Source organism: Haliotis asinina, chromosome 4, assembly GCF_037392515.1.
Source record: "Haliotis asinina isolate JCU_RB_2024 chromosome 4, JCU_Hal_asi_v2, whole genome shotgun sequence".
Classification (NCBI taxonomy): Eukaryota; Metazoa; Mollusca; class Gastropoda; order Lepetellida; family Haliotidae; genus Haliotis; species Haliotis asinina.
This window is the reverse complement of record NC_090283.1, coordinates 13222876-13245044: the sequence shown is the minus strand read 5'-3', so window position 1 is coordinate 13245044 and position 22169 is coordinate 13222876. Positions and strand designations below refer to the sequence as shown.

Below are 22169 nucleotides of genomic sequence, written 5' to 3'. Positions count from 1 at the left end.
TTACTACTAAGACCGTGCGATTGCAGAAGCCCCCAAAGTTTATCGCGTTGCACAGAATCAAAAACCTTTGCAAAGTCAACAAATAGTGCGTAGAACGTTCCACCTTTTGAGATGAGGTATCATTGTATTGGGCTATACAGTATAAATATATTATCTTTTGTTGTATATCCCTCCCTGAATACAGGTCTATTGAAGTGTGATGGTAGTTCAGTTCAAACTTCACGTTGTATAAAGTGCATATTTATTATCATACAAACTGCTGGGCACACTAGAAAGGGGCTTCACAGAGTGTACTTGTGTGGGCATTCAAACCTCGGGCTTCATCGTGAAAAGCGGACTCTTACTGGGCTACCATACCGACTCATTACTTGTGTGTACAACCCAAATATCACGATGTACGAAGGGTACATTTATTAACATAGAAACTGTACAGAATAACAGATATACAATATTGTACACAGGTATATGCCAACGGAAGAGATGTCATCCATGAGTCAAAGTAAGTGAGTGAGTTTAGTTTTACGCCGCACTCAGCAATCATGAGTCAAAGCATTTACATAATTAATGATTAAATTACAACATAGCATTTGACATGCGAGGACCAAGTGTTCTTTTGCTTGTTAAAGTTTTAAAAATGGTATTGAAGATGCTATTTGCCTTTGCAAACACTTCCATGAATGCCTTTGAATTTGAGACCTTAAACATGATTCATTTATAGTGTCTGTCATTAGAAATGTACCATTTGTCTTACATATTTGCTGCGTTATTGGCAATGCACACTATATGCTGAATAGTAAATGAAACGCAAGTTTCGAAAAAAAAATGAAATCTCATAAAAGTAAACGTTTATGTTGATGGAACGTTCACGGCAAAGTGACAGACAAGCTAGACTTGCGTTCCTTTTGCTGCTCATAGTAGATTTTTCTATGCATTCAAGGACTGTTCAACAAGTAAGGGCAAATCCATTATCATATCTATATAACACATAACTCCGGCACATTTAGCATCTATGGAAACCCTCAGATGGGTCCTAATCAATTGACTAATTTTTAAACGTCATAGTCAATACGAAAAGTGGTTATGATGTCACAACTGTGATTAAAATAGATGGAGTTCAACAAGGAGAACCTTCGCTTCTCTATGCATATACATCAAATGTAATATTTTCAGATAACACTAGGGAAACAATTTAAGAAACAAATCATGGCACGTTTCACAGGTTTTTTCTACTGAAAGCTGATGTGTTTCAACTGTTTGTATCATTATACTTCTCATATGAAAAATACATCTCACATCTCGGTATGTCCTGCATTTCCGATGCTGTCCACTTCTATCTCATCCTTCCCTTTAAGCCCTTTAAAGTTTTCATACAGTTCCACATCTTCTGTATCAGCCGCCGTCTTTGACTGATCCTGTCTCCTCCTGTGTTTGTCTCTGACCCTTTCAGCAGGTGCTCGTTTCCTGGCTGGTGCATCAGGCACGCTCTGGTCAGCCTGCTGTCGTTCCTCCTTCATTCTCTTTGCCATGAGCGTTGCTTTCCGGACGAGAGATTTAGTGAAATGGGGACTAGATTCATTTAGACTCTTTAACGTCTTAACCGACTTTTTCCTATAGCGGTGAATGGTTTTCTCCCTGTCGTTTGGGAAGGAGTCTCCGGACTGTTCAACATCTTGTGCAAGCCTGGCAAGATTTCCAACGAACCTTTCATCAAAGGTCGTTGGTGTATCTGCCTCTGCCTGCTGTCGTATGTGTCTTCTACTCTGTATTCTGGCCCACTTCACTTTCTGGCTATTCTCAAACGGGTCGGAAGTTTCCTCGATCTCTAGTTCATCTTCATGGTATCGCTGGAGATCCTTTGTAAGTTCAACATACTCCTCACCCTTCACCTCCTTGTCAGACGCTAGTTTCTCTTTGGTCTTTCTCAGTGTCTTCCCTATGTCCCGGACGTCTGTGATGGACGTGATATGGAGGAATGTGGACAAGCGATGGACAAACATGGACAGGAACTGGATGACCAACAACACACCAAACACAAGCATGAAGGTGATTGAAATTGGTTCAAACTGATCACCTTGGAATGTGGGATCTGGACATGGTAAATGGATCTTCAGGTTCGGTGTATAATCTGATACCATTTGCAGTGTGAAGATTAATATAATAAAAAGACCATTGATAAGAAAGAAAAAGAGACACGTTTTGTTCCGTAGTTCCAGCAAATCATTCTTTATCTTTTCTTGTTGTTCTTTATTCTCTTCCAAAGGCAACAGATATCGCTCAATCAGCTCTTTCCAAAACGTCACCTCTGACCCATCGAGATCCTTGAATTGCCCTTCACCGAGGTCAGGATCCAGGATCCAGTAGGGGTCACTGTCGAAGGGGCCATTTTTATCGACCTGCTCTTGGATGACTTCGCCTGAGATATTAAATATGTTCAAAATGTCAAATTTAGTCAACTAATCCAACAAGCCTGTATGCCAAAATGTGATACAGGCAAGTGGAAGTAGCTACGATGTCATCAATGTAGTAATACATACTGTACAATCAAACATACTGTGGAATCAACTCAAGCATACATGGACAACTCGCACTAGTATTATAATACTCTTCAAAACTAGCAGGGGATCTCCATTTTTTTATTTTCGATTAAAAATATTTGGGAGATTTATCGGAGTCAATCAATGTTGATATGATATTATAGAATGTTTTGTGAGTGCATCACAATTTACACGTCCTTACAGTCAAAGTTATTTAGAATGCATTCGCTCTTGACAGATGATTGGTGTATGGCATGTAATTTGCATGTATGCGATTTTCATTTTAAAACAAACGACTAGAAACAAACACTAACAAATATGTGATTCAAGAGTGTCAAAACTAATATTTTAAGTGATTGATCGACCTTCTTGAAAAACGTCAAACTGAATGGAACCACATGCACGTGTGTGGGGCTACTGCTTTGAGTACGTGCATATCATGCGTTGTGTTTAGTGTTGGTAATAGAGGTAAATGGTGGTGCGTTCATATGATGTCTGTCCTTGAAAGGTTTGTTAACGTTTACACTTCCTATCCAGATTGGAAGTTCAGTATCCCCTACTTTCTTGAAGAGAATAATACTCATACGTTATCTCAGTTACAAATTCACTTTGGTTCATATTTGTTCTCTGAGTTGCCATTTGTTTCTTAGCAGCATGCCCATGGAAGCATCCTTAATTTGACTCACAAGGCCCTAATGGCACATCTCCCAAGTCAGGAGAGTGAGTGAGTGAGTGGGTGAGTTTGGATTACGCCGCACTCAGCAATATTCCAACTAAATGGCGGCGGCCTGTCAGTATTCGAGCCTGGACCAGACAATCCAGTGATCAACATGAGCATCGATCTGCGCAATTGGGAACCGATGACGTGTCAAACAAGTCAGCGAGTCTGACCACCCGATCCCGTTAGTCGCCTCTTCGCATAGCCTTTTATGGCAAGCATGGGTTGCTGAAGGCCTATTCTACCCCGGGACCTTCATGGGTCGAGAGTAAGGAGAGATCCTTACTGAGCTATTTTACAAGTTCATGTCTCCATCGAAGTACCACCGGTGACTATTAGGAGCTATCTCTACAATGCCTCTCTTATTGGCCAGTCAGATTAAACGCATCGTACTAGTCATGCCACCTTTTTGTCAATTTTTTTTACTCGGTTCACTTCAGTAGGTGTACATTTGACTGTCCAAACAAAATGAAGCGCTCATAAAATGATGGACAAGTCAGGTAAATGAACATATCGATAGTATATTCAAACGTTTCAATGGATGAAATTTAGCCCTAACATTGTACTTACAAGCCATAATTCTGTCTACTTTACACAATCCTTGACGATATTAACAAGACAACCAATGGATATTCCATTCTGTTTCATATGAACATATTTTGGCGAGCAGGATGATGTATGTTGCCATCAGACAAACAGAACTGTTGCAAAAGAGAATGTCTTGATCAGAAATGGGAACATTACAATGTGCAGGATCAATAAAGTTTTCAACCTTTCCCCAAATTCCTGTACAAGATTATATTAAATGAATACACATAGGACACTTTCTGGTTCTGACTGACAACAAAGAACAAATAATAGTTTCAGTTATCTTCATTTGCACCAGCACTTTTCTAGCACAATCGGCACTGTTTATAAATCTATACTGAAAGTCCCATGCTTATACTACATACTACTCATGTCATGCAACGTATTGTAATCAACTTTTCCTTGCAAAATGTATTAACTTACCTGACATACAAGTCAATGCCTAAAGGAAGGACCCTTGCTTTGCAGATAAACTGCGAAATGAATGTTGATTTTTGTCCGCGATTGCATTTACTCTTTAGTCCAGTTGAAACATAACTCTACAATTTAAGCCTGTTTACCGAAGGTGGAAGCTGGGCATCAGGAACATGCAAAAGAACCATGCGATGCTGTTAAAAGGAACATATCTCTCAGATACTTTTTCGTAATCTCCCCAATGTATCCGTGATATTTTTCTGATACACCAATATCTTTTTCTAGATGTCACGTTTAGCCTTTGCACTCTTGTCTAACTGCGTCAAAATTGCTATTGCATCTAGTACTTCTTGCCCTTTGTGCTGGCAGTCTCGATATACATTGTTGCTTGTAAATCATCGTATGTGTTTGATTCCATGTTGTTTTTTCACAAAGGAGAAGTGAACGTCAATTTTATGAAACTGTTCTATTTTCCTATACAGTATTTCCACTTGACATTTAGTTAGACTTTTAAGGCAGTCGATTACTTGGCGTTCGTATATAAGCTTCAGTATAAGTTCTGAGATACACCTCCTGCCGAATCAACAACATTCACCTGCCTTCTCGCCTTTATCCAGATTGAAACTAAGTGAAGTCATTGCGATCAAATGAAATGACCGAATGTGCAAATTTTGTAATTGCTGAAGTCTGTATGCTTGGCACTAGTACGATACTGTCTCCCTTAATGCAAAACGAATTGAACACTAGTGTTTCTGAGTTATGAACCATAGCATTTTGTGATTCCTGAGAACCTACCTGGTAAAGATATTTGTCTTCGCTGTCGCAATTGTCTGGCATTGGAATCACTTCTCTGGGGACCTGCGTAACAAAAGACACGGTAGTCTTCAGTTGTATGCAAAAGATAAAAAAGAGTTGATATATATGACCGGGCCTATGGAAATGTCAGCTTCAAATTATAGTATTAGTATGTAAGTCTAATGAGATCAAAACAATTGAGTGTCTTCGTCCATAATTGTCTTTCGGGTCCAGAGTTCAACGGATTATCACGTGAGTATACGGGTGTTTTTTTTATGATAAATATAATTAATATTTCTATTGCACCTACTGCTCAAATGCACTTTGTCGAAGACTATGTTGAACAAGTGGGTTTCCTGGTGTTTGAACCACAGCCAGACTTTTGCGAAGCGAGCAAAGGTTGGCAACGTACTTTCCTCGCTTCTGTCAAAATAAAATATCGCCACCATCAAAAGTATACACCCATTTCTTCACTGGGTTGTGCTCTTACATTTCGAACCCCATGTTGGACAATTAGTCACGTGAAATATTTTTCATTCAAACTTTTAAGCGCAACTGGTGGTATATCTGACCGTTCTCCTTCCTCCATACCCCCTTCCAGCTTCCGGTTCAACGGAGTGAAGGAACAGGGGGTATTATTCAATATGGAATACTTACAGTTACCTCCCTTGCTTCATTCGCCCATTGCGCCAGAAGTCTTTTATGGAGAATAAATGTTACGAAAATTCTACTAATGGCGACGACAGATAAGACAAATAAATTCCAACAGGTTCATGATAAAATTAGGCATGTGGTATTTCTTTCTAATTTCTGCATATTCTTGTTTTGTCAGTCCGTTCAACCGGAAGTTGGTGGTGTAATGGTGGCGAAGAACGATCTGAATACCACGACTGGCGCTTAAAATGTTGAATAAAACATGTTTCACGTGAGTAAAATGGGGTAGAAATGCGAGAGCACAGCCAAGGGAGGAAATGGAAATGTGCTTTTGATGGTGGCGATATTTTATTTTGACATGAAAAATAGTTTTCGATACGAAGCCAGGAAAGTACGTTGCCAACCTTTGTTCGCTTCGCTCGCATATAAAAAGACTTGTCATATTCTCTATGCTGCGCTACAGTTTGCCTGTGTTTGAACTGGCAGAGACATACTGAGGCTCGAGTGTCTACAAGATCACAGCTCGGGCTAGACTAACAGCTAGTCTCTGAAATGAACATATTTTACTGAAAAACGTTCATAGTGAAAAAAACATAATATAATGAAATGGAGCCCTGAGACATTTTTCATTTTCAGAAGCTATGGAAATGTAGACTTGCTACATTTTCTAGACTTGCGTGGGCTTTCCTGAATATATATACTTCAGGGTCTGTACGACAGACTAAGCTCGGGCAGCAGAGATATTTTCTTTCATTCTCTCATTGAGTGACACAATTTGTCGTAGAAAATAGAGTGCCCCCTTATGTTCATTATATAAACTGAAAAAGGCAAACTATCATGTACCCAACATATATATAACTTCTCAGTCATATGTAAATCATTACTGTATATGGTACACACCTGTGGGTTGTTCCACCACTGCAGCTTCGATTTTCTCCAACCTCTTCATCACCTGGTCCAGCTGGTCCTTGCTGGCGGTGGAGGAGCAACAGACACATCTGCACAGTGCGTCCCACGCTCCTCCTTCATCCGACCCCGTGATCCGAGTCCACATCTTCTGTAATGCATTCATCTTCTTCTCCGGCTGTTGACCTGGAGGAGGCGCTGCTTGCTTAGTCTCGCGAGTTCCCCACGAGACTACGTGGAGGTTGCCAAGAGAGTAGATCATGAGGATCATTGACATGGCTGGGAGGGCCAGGAAATACAGGAAGCCGTGGATAATGCACGTTAACTCTTGAGGATGCAAGATGGCGGCTACGAAGAAGATCCCAGTGACGATCACAAGGAAAATGGTTGCAGTGGAACAGAATCCGAATGTTGCGGCCTGTTGAATCAGCCCTACTATCACCAGCATCATCACCAGACTGTAGACGATGGATATGATCGCGGCATAAGCAAGCTGAAAGATGACGTACGCTTTGTTATTAATATTGTTCAACAGGAGATATATTAATTTTGATAAAACTGAAACTATTACGTATGTCTGGCTTGAGTCTTTTAGGCACAAATGCCGCTTCTTATTTCAGATGCCAACACCTTTATCCTGAAACCTGCTTGATAACGTCAGGATTGTATGTATATATAAAACTGAATGCCCAGAGGAATATTTACCCTTTAAGTTATACAAATAGATGAGAGCTGCAGCAAGGACGTCGATCCTTTATTCGTTGAAGGTCTTGCATATAAAATACACGTACACGTACTATATATGATTCAAACCTCAAATACGTCCCCATGTATGTATTTTGTAGTATTCAGGTCGGAAATGCATCCCCATGTACGTATTAATAAGGAGCATATGTAATGGGCTGAATTCCACACAAAGGAGGGACATGATCAAAGGGTTACAATCTGATTATTACTACCCTGGATAGTGAGTGAGTGAGTGAGTTTAGTTTTACGCCGCACTCAACAATATTCCAGCTATATGGCGGCGGTCTGTAAATAATCGAGTCTGGTCCAGACAATCCAGTGACCAGCAACATGAGCATCGATCTGCGCAATTGGGAACCAAAGACATGTGCAAACCAAGTCAGCGACCACCCGATCCCGTTAGTCGCCTAATGGGTTGCTGAAGGCGTATTCTACCCCAGGACCTTCACGGGGCACTACCCTGGATAACCCAAGCTGCCACGTTGTTTATTCCACCAGATACCCATTTGCTGCTGGTTACTTGTGTCACGCGTGCCTCGTTGTGGGTCAGAACTGAAGTCCCAGAAGCTTGCGGGTTAAACCACGTATTCTAAATGAGTCAGGCCTCCAACGCACGTCATGCACGTATTGTGTATTAATCAGCTCTAAATTAAATCTTCATACACGTAATTGATATAGGCCTCACATAGGCCTGTCCTGACACATTTTCGCCAAATACGAAAGCGAAATGTTTCTCGGGCATCGGCGCGTCACTTATGTTTGTGCGCGTTACATTTTTTATTGCCATTTAAAAATAATAGTTTTGACGTGGCCGCGTCCCGATCATCCATTTGTCCACTATGAGAAGGATTGTCTGAAAGAACGAGTGTGAATGAATCTACTACTCATTAACACCAGCTAAACTTCCCAAATTGTATTTCTGGGAGAAAAAAATGAAAATGTGTTCCTGCTTCAAGACGGTTTTTTTTGCTATCAAAACTTTAAAGCAAAGTCCTACAGCCCTCGTCACTTTTGAAACAAATGTGCCCGAGAAATATTTATTTGTTTATGCAGACTTACCTGTATGTTGGTTTTGGCCACGAAGCAGAGAAGAACGAAGACAGCTACTGGTACGAGGTTGAGGATGAGTGCACCAAATAAAGGCATTTCAGGGAAGGCAACATTAATGGCTCCAACGATGAGGAGGAATATGGTTCCTGGAGTTATGACGGAGGATGCCATCAGTGCCATCTGGTAGATGATGTACAGGCAGGAAATATCTGCATTCTTCCTAGTGACACTCTTCCAGTCCTAAAATACAGCATAATTTCACGGTGTTAGTGACTCTGAAAACTGTACATTTAATATATTTAGGGCTAGCTGATGGATGGTATTTTTATTTGCCGGTTGGTATATTTCAGTGAAGATATTTAAATTACAGGTTGTTTTAACTACAGGTTGTGTTTCCGATGTATTCGACATAACCACTGTTAACTGAAATATCCACAGTATCGTGCATATGCGTTTCGTTGACACAAACACGTCCTATCAAAATTCGGCTTTTTCGGAGTAAGTGAGTGAGTTTAGTTTTACCCCGCACTCATCAATATTCCAGCCATGTGGCGGCGGTCTGTAAATAATCGAGTCTAGACCAGACAATCCAGTGATCAAAAGCACGAGGATCGATCTGCACAACTAGGAACCGATGACACGTGTCAACCAAGTCAGTGAGACTGACCGCCCGATCCCGTTAGTCACCTTTTATAGCAAACATGGATTGCTGAATTACTATTCTACCCCGGACCTTCATGGGTCGGCTTTTTCGGATCTTTGGGTGAAATGATGGGAAGGAAAACAACAATATGGTCTTATCTGAATACATATGACTTATGTGTAAAACTTGTGTCGACTTTTAATGTGTCATGTGACAGACATAGGCATCGTTGAGGAGAATATGCAACTTCGCAACAAGTGGAAACAAGTGCCTTTTAATACTGACAAAACCATACAAAATCTTACCTAAAGAAAAAGTACTTTTTAGGTCTTTGTTTTCAATCCCTGTCTCATATTTTAACAACATTTTGTTATGCACAAGAACCAATGTTGTAATATCCCATAGCCTTGGCAAATAAAGGAAAGGACATGTTCCAGTTGGATTTGTCAAGGATAGGGTTGTTAGAAGTTTAACGTGGACAAATAAATCGTGTAAATAGTGATTCGATGGTATGTCATGATAAGCTCACCCCACAATCGTTTGTGTTACTGGATGATGAGTGTACATGAAGCCAAAGACTAAAATGGCGGTCTTCCGGATTTGCAGTAATTGTACCGCCAAGTTTGTTCTGTGTATGTGAGCTCAGGGGCACGTCGAGCAATATGCTAAGGCCTAGTCTCTGAAGGGTCTAGGACAATTCCCACCCGGACAAATGCCACCCGGACAATTCCCACCCGTACAATTGCCACCCGAAAATTTCCCATGTGGGGCAATTCCCACCTAGGACAATTACCATCTAGCCATCTAGGACAATTACCATTTAGGACAATTCCCACCTAGGACAATCCCCACCCCAAAATAAGAGTAACATGAAGAACATAATTCAGTTTCAACATTTAATCATTTAAACATATGTGCCCTATAAAAGAAACATGAACTACCTTCTTCTTGACATGCTTTAGTATCAGTTTTACTGATCCTATTTAATACATAACAAATGATAGCATTTAAGTAAGGAAGCACTATTTTGTGACACACATAAGGTGGGGATTATAAGTGAGAATAACCGGGTGGGAATTGTCCAGGTGGCATTTGTCCGGGTGGATTTTGTCCGGGTGGATTTTGTCCTGCTCCCTTCTCTGAAGGCGTATAATTTGACAGGAGGAAATAGTTCCTTATAGATTCAAAAGGAACTCCAATATGAAGGTGAACCTGAGGGACTCGTGCTTCATTTAATTTAGCAGCGCTTTAGTATTGCAGAAATATTTGGTAGAAGGAAAATGATGCATTTCAGACAGGTTTCCAGATATTGCTAGCCAGCCAGGCCAGCTGTCTCTCTCTGAATGTTACCACCCCAGAACATAATTCACTAGACCCAAATTTGAATGTAGTAACTAATCAGAAGGCTACAAAACTAGATGAGAATAAGATATTGTCGGTATGACACAGGTTTCATCATTAAGCTGACAAAATGATGAGCATGTTTTCAGGCCATACCATTGCATGATTTAAAAGTGTTTTATAATTTAACGGAATCACATATTTTCAAAATGACCCAATGAAATTTCACCAGCCAGTGAGGCCAAAGACTGCAGGGCTTTACTGGCCCGACTTGACTTTTATTAGCCACATGCCAGCGGACCAGTGGTTACTTCGCATGTCGTGTTCAGGGACTGTGAGTCTACAAGAGTACCTGGAGAAGGTCCAACGTGTTCGCCATCGTGGATGGAGTCCAACGACGACGCTGATTGAAGAACTCGTAAAATCCTTCTGGTGCATATGTAAATGAATCGGAAGCTGCGCAGTACTCGACTCGGTAGCCTTGCTGTAGGAGCAGTGTGCACAACCATCGATCCTCGCCTTCAAGTAAAAGAGACTTGGGTTGTAAATATCATTTAAAGTATCAACAGTTATTCAACACCTGCTGAGGATCGTGGAAGTTTGGACAAATATTTAATGACATCAGTAACATGACGTTTTACAACCATCACATAGGCCTGTTAATGAGGCGTTTCATCTGGTAACGGGGTGGTAGGTTAGGCTAGTGGTTAAGGCGTTCGCTCGGCACGCCGAAGATCCAGGTTCGATTCTCCATGTGGGAACAATGCGTCCATTTCCGGTTTTAATTTTCCACAGTCACTGGCCCGATGCCTGGTGGATTGTCATGGAGTCATTGTGTAAATATATCACTCTCTCTGACTTGTTAAGTAATTACACACTTTTAAATGATGCAAGATTGTGGCCTGGGTCATCATATTAGCAGTCTAATGATGAAACCCGTGTCTGCATTCCTATTTCGGACTAGTGAATTGTTTTGTGGGCTGGTAACTTCAGGCATAGCTAGCCCGACTGGAAAATCTGGAAACTATTTCACACACTGCACAAGTGGCCACACAACCAAGTCACAACTACAGGTTCAGTATAGGGCTGGCTAAACCTACATATCGTCGCATAGATTATTAGTGACTATGGACATGCACACTGTGTTATCGATAATATTATTGTATATTAACTTTTGTGAAAGGAAACGTCATAATTTTCTCACATAATATACAAATTTAGAACTTCGACATTGGTCTGACCATTAATAACGGTCAGGACCCGTTTGGTTCACAATCCATTCGCCCATTGGTTTATCGATAATCAGACCTGATATCTTGGCAACTACTTCTCACACCCATGCTTTGACCCGGATGGCTGGAACAACGCCGAGAGACCGTAAATTTCACCGTTAATTCGCAAATTCCCATGAGTACGCCAAACATTCCGACAGCAATTTCACCTTGCGTCATCGAATAACTTTACTTTGTGAACTCAGAGGCATGATGACATTCTTTTGGGTACAATGTTGTTGTCTCTCCTCCGGAGTAAGAAGGTAATATTGTTTTCAGTCTTGGTTATCGTGGTATTGGAATCAAGTTGAGGATATTGCCTGAACAGAGGTATGATTTATAATTTACGTTTCCATTCTCCAATCAGAGAAATCAAAATAGGGTTATTGTTTTCAATTCTCTCCCAAACCTCCCAAAAATTATTTGTTCCTCCGACGAATTACAGATACAGCGATAAAAGTTTTAGATCTTTCAAGTTAATTTCGTTCACTTCCTGAATATATTATATTATGATGTATATAATATGTTAATGATGCATGCCCCTTTGTATATGTCATTTGCAAAACAATTGCTGATAAGAGCTTAATATCGGACAGAAGGGTAGATTGTTCAACATTTTTTGTGAAAGTGGTATCAGTTCTGAAGGGTCTGATATCCGATACTGGTCTGATATCTGATACTGGTTTGATATCAAGGACAGTACATGCTCATTACGTGTCCACGTGCACCAAAAGGAGGATGAATCATCAGTGATAACAAAGAACGAATTTGTGTCTAATCTGGTCCAAAGTCGATACTTGACTGACCCTTCGCGATAAAGGCCTAGTATTGCTAACTGAGGCAATAAGTGTATGAGTAAGTTTTACGCCGCACTCAGCGATATGGCGGTGGACTGTAAGCAATCAAATCTGGACCAGACTATTCAGTGATCAACAGCATGAGCATCGATCTACGCAATTGGGACACGACAACGTGTCAACCACGTCAGCGAGCATGACCACCACGTTAATCGCCGCTTAGGACAAGCGTGGGTTACGGAAGATCAGTTCTAACCCGGATGTATCTACAGCAACAAACAACAGATAGGTTATCGATCAGGTTATAACCTATGATTGATTTTTGTCGTTGATTATTCTACATTTAATATGCTCTTGATTTACCTTAGTGCGGCGAAGATGGGGTACACTAGCGGTAAAGGTGTTCGCTCGTCAAGCCGAAGATTCGAAGATATAGCTAAAACGGAGTAACACTAAACTCACGCACTCACGCACTCACTCACTCACGCTCTTTCTTACCTTGATCATACTGCACGTAGTGTCTGGCCTCAGTTGGCGTTGTCGTGTAGCGTTTCATCACGTTGTCGTCCATCATGGCGGAGCCTCGGAACAGGCTGAAACACCCGGGGCTGCACAGGACGCAGCCAATCACATGCTCTGTTGCTTTCTGCAGCCAATGACTGACAGCATACTCAAACTTCTGGTACCACACCATTGGACCTGGTAAGAAACGCAGTAATATACACTAACAAGATGGTTCGTCATTGATGGCTTGTGTTATTTGAATTATTCGTTTCACAACAACACCGGATGGTCTGGTCCAGAATAGACTATTTACAGACCACCGTCATATAGCTGTAACATTGCTGAGTGTGGCGTTGAACAACACATAAACCAACCACAAAAGCATCCATAAGGTTGTTGGGTTGGTTAGTTACAGAATGTCAAACGGAACCATTCCATTTGGACAGTTTGCAGAGCGTATTCCAAATAATATGTCCCACTACCTTAGGACGTTGTTAGGGTTTGGATCTGATGGTCCCGTCGATACCTTTAAGTCCCGCCCATATGAAACCATTTCAGATACTCCCGGGTAAATAGACATTGTGTAAGCTATATCACAAGCTATGTACAAAGGTACAAGTGGGGTATATGTAATTACTTGTTGATACTCGTAATGTCCAGTTTTGTTGCGTTTAGAGGATCACGTGTGCATGTCTGTCGTAAAAGTCAGCCTAAATGGGGATCGGGTGGTCGAACTACCAATCTCAGATAGCTGCTCAGACTCACTGATCCTGATCGGTTATTAACACTTTAGTGATATAAATAATATTCACGTCTGTAACGCTTCCATGCGCCAAGTGAATGCTCAAAGCTCATGCACACAGGCAGTTGATATGCTTATTTAAAACATCTTATGAAAAGTCTCTGTTGGACATGGGAATTCAAATTTTATCTCGTGCCTTTGCTCCCCACCTGAGCCAATTGGATGTATTCTTCCACACGCAGCTCCTACGTTCGGGTCCCGCCTCATCCTGTCCACCAACATCCGGAGAGCCTCGGGTTGAAAATCGACGTCACCATCGAGAGCCAATAGGAACGTGTTATCGGCTCTTACGCGCTTCTGGTTGATGTCGATTTGCTCAGACATGAGCCTATTGGCCAGGAAGTAATATAGGTACATCACCTGCAAGGACGACAGGGTGAGTTGAAGTCATGTTCCTCTCATCTGTGCTGGCAGTGATAATAGTATAAATATGATGATGATACAAATATATAAATATACAAAAATACAAATACGTTTTAATGTTGGTAGGTTGGTTGGTTTATGGTTTAACACCGCACTCAGCAACATTCCAGCTATACGGCGGTTGTTTGTAAATAATCGAGTCTGGTCCAGATAATCCAGTGATTAAAAGCATGAGCATCGATCTACGCAATTGAGTTACGATGACACGTTTCAGCGTGTACCGTTAGTCGCTCTTACGAAAGGCTTACTGAAGATCAATTCTAACCCGGATCTCAACCTCACAAGACACTGGAATTTGGCCAGAAATGTTCAAATATTTAAAGAAACAGACCAATACCTCAAGCACATCCATGTTGACACTGTAAGCACTACCAGTAGTCATTTTCTTTCTTTTTGTTTTTGGTTTCTGTTTCCGATTATATCCATTATATATGGATTATTATATTGTATATCCGATATGTATGGATTATTATATTGTATATCCATTATGTGTGGATTATTATATTGTATATCCATTATGTAGGGATTATTGTATTGTATATCCATTATGTAGGGATTATTGTATTGTATATCCATTATGTATGGATTATTGTATTGTATATCCATTATGTGTGGATTATTATATTGTATATCCATTGTATATCCATTATTATTAATTATTATATTGTATATCCATTATATGTTTTACACAACTGCAGTGTGATCTGTAATATATTCCACAACATAATATACATAATGGAAGGCAAAGATTATCCGATCTCTTAATTCATTCTTATCTCTTGAGCCATACTGGTTCCTTATCTTATCATTTAATCATTATCGAAATCAAAATCACAAAGAGGTGCAGCAAAAAATAAAACATTCTTAAACTATGACGAAAACAAACACATGAAGAGGAATACATTAAGTGAAAGGAAAATGTTCAACACTTAATACACTAGTGTATTTAAAACAGTACTCAGGATACTCACAGTTATACTGTTCTTAAACTCGATTGTTAATTATGAGAAACATCTGTTTAATCATCACAGACGTTTGCATTTAGTATAGGAGGGGATGTCTGATACCAGGAAGTGGAACTTTGGAAAATGTTGGAAAATGGTACACTCAGTTACTTAGTGCAAATGTGATGTGGATGTGAAATTCGCGATATTTTGCCCCACTGAATACTCTGCTGTATTATCGAGACTGATCGGACATCTTTTCATCTTTGTTACCAAACACTTGAAATGATCCGTGTTCCTTCAAGTACATACTTGTGACTGAAATGTGTTGAAAACGCCAGCTTGATAAGCCTACCTGACTTACATCTGCCCAATCCTTGACCCATCTGTCTCCTGCTGTTTGCCAACTTTGACAATACCTCTGCCGTGTCTAAACTGATCCCTGCCTAGCTCGCGACACGTCTGTCTCCATGTCTGTTACACCCGCTTCTAACCCCCACACTGTCTAACTCTGACCCTACCTCTCTGGCAATGCTGATCTTGAACTGTCTAACTGTTGGAATTCCTCCCTCTACCTCCGTCGCACTCTCAATGCTGATGATCCAGGTCTGCCAAATCGCGACATATCTGACCTCACACCTACCAAACCATCAACGCCCCTGACCCTGAGCTTCCTTACTCTGGGAATACGGGAATATCTGGGAATACCTTGACGTTCCTGTCCCCGAACTTTCTATCTCTTTACTTACTTTCCAGTCATTCCCAAGTCTGCCTCTCCAGTCCTACCTCTACCGATACGTTGGCGTGATGCCAAATGTCACGACATTTCTACCTCTGCTGAGGTCTCTCCCTACCTGACTCCATCTCTTTCGGTGACGTATCTTCATCTTGTCCTTCAGATGCACCGTTAGCGTGTTGCCCCCTTGAAGTGTCCACACCAGCCGGCCCCCATAAGGAGTCTCAGTACGTGTTGGAGCGGGGATAGTATGTGGCGTGTTGTATTCGTCTCTGTGTAGAACATAGTGAGTGAGCTTAGTTTTTACGCGGCGTTTAGTTATATTCACGCAATATCACGGCGTATAACCAGAAATGGGCTTCAAATGTCGACATCATGAACAAACACTTTCACCACTACGCTACGCTGGATCATAAAACGCCTTTTCTAAAATTCAGCATTTAATTTTGGGGCTGCTCTATGGTGTAAAGGGTCGAAGATCGGAATACCGGTGGTTCATCCCCCGAGCAGCACTAACCGATGGCAATTGTTGTTGCCTTGCCTGAAGAGCGACATTAGAGGAAACAGTCTTGTCGGCCCCCTAGAACTTTCCATATCACTTAATGCTAACACAATAACACTGTAATACGTCTTGAGTAGTACTTGCAGCAACCCTCGCAAACCACACGCATATACGGACGCAGAGCAGCAAGAACACACCTGCGTACATACGGACTCGTGAATCTCAAGGTTAGAATTGATTTTCAGCAACTCATGCTTTCCGTTCGGAGAGACTAAAATGATACGGTTTTCAGGCTCGCTGACTTGACTGACACGTCATCGTAACCAAATTGCATAGATGGATCCTCATGCTGTTGATCACTGGATTGTCTGGTCCAGACTCGATTATTTACACACCGCCGCCATACAGCTGGATTACTGCTGAGTGCAGCAAACAACTTAAAGAGAGGAAGTCCGACGTTTGTCCTGACCAGCGTCAATGACGTACCGTAAGGCGACGTTAATCACCCGCAGAAGTTGCTTCACCCAGTCGTTGACGTCGTAATCCACATCGCCGTCTTTGTGAGGCTGAAAGGCGTCGTCGAAGAAGATGTGAGCTGAAACAGGCAAGCTTAACAATCAACAGATCTGCCATCAAATTTTTGATGTTTGTATAGGGAAATTTCAAAATATTATTTATAGGACAACTAATTCGAAAACGCCTCACTCCAAGCTGATGTTAATAATCTATATCTGTAAGTATCTATGGATCAGCGGTTAAAGGGGCACTGATGCGGAGCGGATAATGTTTCTTGCCAACGGTCTAACTGCAAAACCAAACTGCAAATTGGTCAGCACCCGCTCCCTCGACCGTGACGGACAAAGGGACTGGGGTCCGGTCCATATTAGGAGAATATCTTCACCTAAACAGTCAGGAGGCTGGATACCCATCATATGCCATTATTTAAAAACAACAAAATAACAAAGTAACAAAATATGCCAGCAGTGTAGTTTGTTTTTTTCGGATGCTTGGATGGTATAGTGACTGATCCAATTCGATCCTATTGCTGTGTTTTTCACCTCGATACTAGTATTTAATTATGTCATGTGAAAATATGATGTCTACAGGCACGTGGCAAACCGTTTGTTTCAATCCGAAAGAATGGAAAGCTTTATATTTAGATAGTTTTGAGTGTTTCCCCAGCTGTGATAGCAAATATCATACGTACATTTTGGTAGATATGGTAGCTACCCTGGTTTATTATCTATGATAATAAAAACACACAGTTGATTTATTTGTATTCGTAAACTAAAAACCAAGACTTTGCCATTGGTAGAGAAATCTGAAAATTGTCTTACGTAAAAAAAATGATTACACCTATTTACCCAAGTATACAGCAAATGCCTGTGTGTATTTCTTATGTAACGAAGTTCCGTTGGTATCCTCAAAACAGTTTCGGTGTTTTCAGGCTGCATGCGACACTGAGATTACATCTTTCTTGCTGTAACCCGCGTTTGATGGTGTAAACCTACACGTGTAATTTGTCATCATTCTCTTGATGGTCAGTTAATGAATTTATGACAGGTATAATTAGTGGTAACACCACTCAGGTTACTCAACAAAGGTTCCCTTTTGGCATTTTTCCTGTCTGGAGTAAATACTCAACATTATAAATTAAGGTCTGTAGTGGCAAATGTATTTTACTTTATGTAATATGTGCATGTAAGTGATGCAAGAGGGTTTATCAGCTGAGTTACTAAAACCAACATTGATCAAAGGATTAACCGATAACACACTGATTGATTAATTGCTTTTATCTTCTACAGTGGATTTGTCAAAATGCACTGTGTGTTGTACTAATCTATACTGATTACACCCTGTCGTAAAGTGCGAGTGTAAAAACAACATCCTCCCTTCAAAGAATTAACCACCATTGTGTTGATTGATTGCTCATTATTGGTTAACTAAATTACCTAGAATGGCGGACATCATACAGTTAGTTGCCAGGTGTGCTCTCTTTGGTGACCAATGAGAGGTTTATCAGGTTTTGACCAATGTGAAAGACCTAAAACGATGTGTTATTTTTTCGCAAATTAGACTTTTGTAAGACACACGACATAGAGCAAGATTATTTACCAGCTACAGATGAATGGAATATCGTTCTTTTATGTGGATATTGATGGATACATTCCTGAACAAGGTAGCAGCCTGACATTGTTGCTATAAAATTAGTCTGTTTTACATTCATTATTTGCATTTTGTTTTAACATATTAGTTGTAGCATTCAGAAGAATCTATATGACAGAAAACACACACTAGATCGCATATGTGTGTGAAATAGGATCCACATTGGCAGTCTATACAATGTTTAAATGTTACAGTCATGTTAGAAATTTACTATAAGTACAAACAGACCGTGTATTCTTTTACTAATTTTCAAAATCATACAAATATGACAATAAACTAATTAGGGTTATGAGACAAAATATAGAGACGTACATTGGCTTCGTTATTTTTCCATCCTAATAGTTTTTTACCATTTCTACCACTGGCAGATGATTAACCTTCAAAGTGTTTCATTTGTTTTCAAAATGCATTCGTAATGAAGTAAAATGACTTCACCTTAGTTGATCTGTCCATAATTAAACTCTCAATTGCGCATACGGACTGCGCAGCAGAGGTCACAAACCAGTCACGAATTCTGGGATATCATCCGGGTACTCAGGGGAGAAAAACAATAACAAAAGTTTAAACCGGTCCACGGAAATTGCACCGCATCAGTGCCCTTTTAATTAATATAGGGAAGGTGCGCGATATTACTGGTAGAACAACTAGTTTTTTAGATTCTTTCTTCAGTCTCCTTGAGATCAATATCCGTTAGTATGAACACTCAGAACAGCCTAGCGATCAAATAATTCATGTTTAGTTTTGAATGTGGTGTGATACTATTTACATGACAACTAGTTCGAAGACTCATAGTTAATCTGTATCTTTAAGCATCAACATGTCAGCGATCAAATGTTTGACGTAGAAAAATCCGAAAAAGTATCAACAGACCAGCGGGATCAAAGTTTCCATGCTGATTTGCATTTTGAGGCGTCGTATGCTGCTATTGAGAGGTCAACTAGTTCGAATATTCCTTACCTTCAAACTCGTAGTAATCAATATCGGTCTCAAATGTTTTGATGGCTTTTCGCCTGGCGCTCTGATCCTCATCCAGTCTGGGGAGAAATATGTTCAAAATGTTGAAACATGGATCACCAAAGTTCTGTCCTTAAAACATATTTTAGACACAGAAGTTTGGGGTTATTTTTTCACAGGATGACAACTGATCGTGTATAAAAACGTGCATTATTATGTTTGAACGTGAACTTGTTTGGCAGGTCCACCTAGATCATCAGAGCATGTCAGCTTACTTTATTCATTATTGCATTTAGAAACGTTTGTATGTCGCGATTCGATAATTCGATACACATAAAAATCTAAGTCTTGGCCGTATACAGAATAATGCTGAAGATTATTAATAGAGCACTGCATCCATCCACAATGTGCTTACTCAAGGCGAATAAAATGTAAGAAAAAGTAAACGACATGAAATAATAGTATGAAATACAACCTTTGAATAAGAGCTTGGAAGAAGGCCTGTGAATAACGGCAGGATGTGAAGTTTATGAATTAGTGTCTTCGAATGATAGCGTGTAAAAAGTATACGAATAATAGCCTAAAAATATATGCGTCTTGAGTTTTGACTTGAATGCAGGTAACGATTAGGAAAGCTTGATGTCCAGTCCAAATGTTTCACACATGAGGTCCATTGCAGGTCAGATTGCACTGAATAAAACATTGTCTCACTTATGTGTTCAAACAAAGGAGATAGTATGCTTCTCTAGATGCTAATGCGGTCTGATGTACGCCTCTTTCTGGCAGTGTTATCACTCGGCTGTAGGTGTGCGTCTCTTTGGAACAGCGTTACCGGCGAGGGATAACACTGCTACAAAGAGGCATACATCAGACCGAATTAACCCAGAAAGAAGCATACAACGTGTTTATCCTACCGCCATATTAAATTACAAAATATCATGTCATTTTGTTATGAAGATCGCTACCCACTATGTGAAATGTAAACAAAATGGCGTCTGCCTCTCGGCTGGATTTTTAAAATCAGTGAAACATAATCTGACAGAGTTAAAACTGCTCTAAAAATGGTTAGTTATGTTTATGTTGAGTGTGCAAACGATGTAATGTATAAAATATATAAATAAAGTGGTGAAAGTGAACTCATAAACAGCTGATCGAACGGTATAGAGCTCCGGGCACTGCGTGTGTCACGTGTATACGCAGCGTTTGCAATACTTTAATTTGCCAGTCGGGGCCTGCAGGCTTCAAAACGTACAGTCCCTGAATGAAAATCTGCAGGCCCATTTCTTTAAATTCAAACAAATAAAAACAAAACAGACTACACTGTTCACATTCCTACGATCAGAAAGCCGAAGTATCAGGAAGTGAAAAATAAAGTTATCTTAACTTGACAAACCGTGGATGATTCCCGAAGGTTAATAAAAAAAATAAATAAATAGAACAATTATGAGAAAACATTCCAGTTAATAAAAATCAGAAAATTACTGAAGGCAACAAGGGCCTGCAAATATTTAAACCGGCCGGCCTGATACAATAACAACCGGCATCGGGCCTCCGGGCAGGCGGTTTTTTCGAAGGCGGTGTATACATTGATACAGCTCATATTCTCACCTATACACTGATCTCAGCATCTGTATCATTTCATTCTCCGATTCATGCCACATGGTAGCACACACATAGATCATAGGGGTGTCGTCCTTCCTCATACTGGTGGTGTCCCTCAAGTCAAAGACATCACTGTCGCCGAGGTGAGGAACGTTCACTCGTGATACATTTTTCTCCTGAAACAAATGGCATGTATCATCAAAGTACGAGCTAAAAGTATTCACCCTTTGACAAAACCATTAGCACTATTATTAACGTAAACGCTCCGTGACACAAATTGATGAAAGAAGATTTATCTCATGAAGGGGATACAGGTGTAGGTATGATCTTACACCTCAGATTGTGTCGCAATTATGTGAAGCCCATAAAGTGACGAGTTCGAATCCCATTTTCTTATGATGCGTGTGTGTCATTCTGTAATACAGATCCTGAAACAAATATTTCCATGAACGCATATGCAAATCCGGAATATATGGCATGTAAAGAATGCCACAGTCTTTGAACTACGTTTCATATATTTTATGATTGTAACTTATGAACTGTTACTTCTGTGAAACATGTTCATTTCAGAGAGTAGATTTAGTATAGGACATGGCCAAGTAATCAAAAGTACCTGCTTCAGTCTGTTCTATTTTTGAACATAATGCCCAAAAGGGTAACTATTTCAGGTAATTATTTACAGGTGAGAGAATATAGATAACACTGCTAATGTGAGCTAACTGGGGTGGCACAATTGTTAAAGTGTTTGCTTGTCACTCCGAATACCTAAATTCAAGTTTTTTTCAATTACAGTGCTTGAAACTATGTCAGTGATTCGTACCAGGAGCATTGGGGGTAGTCTAGTGGTTAAAACGATGGCTTGTCACTCCGAAGACGCGGGTTCGAACCCCTAGATGGGTACAATATCTGGTAGGGCTGGAACGGGTAATCGGTTACTCGAATCCGTTACAGCTGGAATCGAGTCCCATTTCCAGGAATCGAGTACCCGGAAAGAGAGATAACTATGAAATGGCAAGGGCAGATAATAACATGTCTTTGTTCATTACTGACCTAACACACATTTGCTCCACTGGTATTG

General features: G+C 40.4%; 1 protein-coding gene across 3 annotated transcripts in view; it reads right to left on the bottom strand.

The window, feature by feature from the left end:
* Positions 1–396: 396 nt before the first annotated feature.
* The window catches only part of LOC137281298 (chitin synthase chs-2-like), a 32204-nt gene continuing 10431 nt past the window's right edge, over positions 397–22169 (bottom strand). For all 3 annotated transcript variants that reach the window (XM_067812465.1, XM_067812464.1, XM_067812463.1), the window contains 11 exons: positions 21098–21267; positions 19493–19569; positions 16856–16964; positions 15986–16139; positions 13914–14124; positions 12957–13157; positions 10743–10909; positions 8416–8646; positions 6604–7102; positions 5050–5112; positions 397–2413 (listed from right to left, as the gene is read on the bottom strand). In XM_067812465.1, coding sequence (XP_067668566.1) covers positions 1290–2413; positions 5050–5112; positions 6604–7102; positions 8416–8646; positions 10743–10909; positions 12957–13157; positions 13914–14124; positions 15986–16139; positions 16856–16964; positions 19493–19569; positions 21098–21267 — 3006 coding nt within the window. In that variant the 3' untranslated portion in view covers positions 397–1289. The remainder of the gene's footprint in view (positions 2414–5049; positions 5113–6603; positions 7103–8415; positions 8647–10742; positions 10910–12956; positions 13158–13913; positions 14125–15985; positions 16140–16855; positions 16965–19492; positions 19570–21097; positions 21268–22169) is intronic.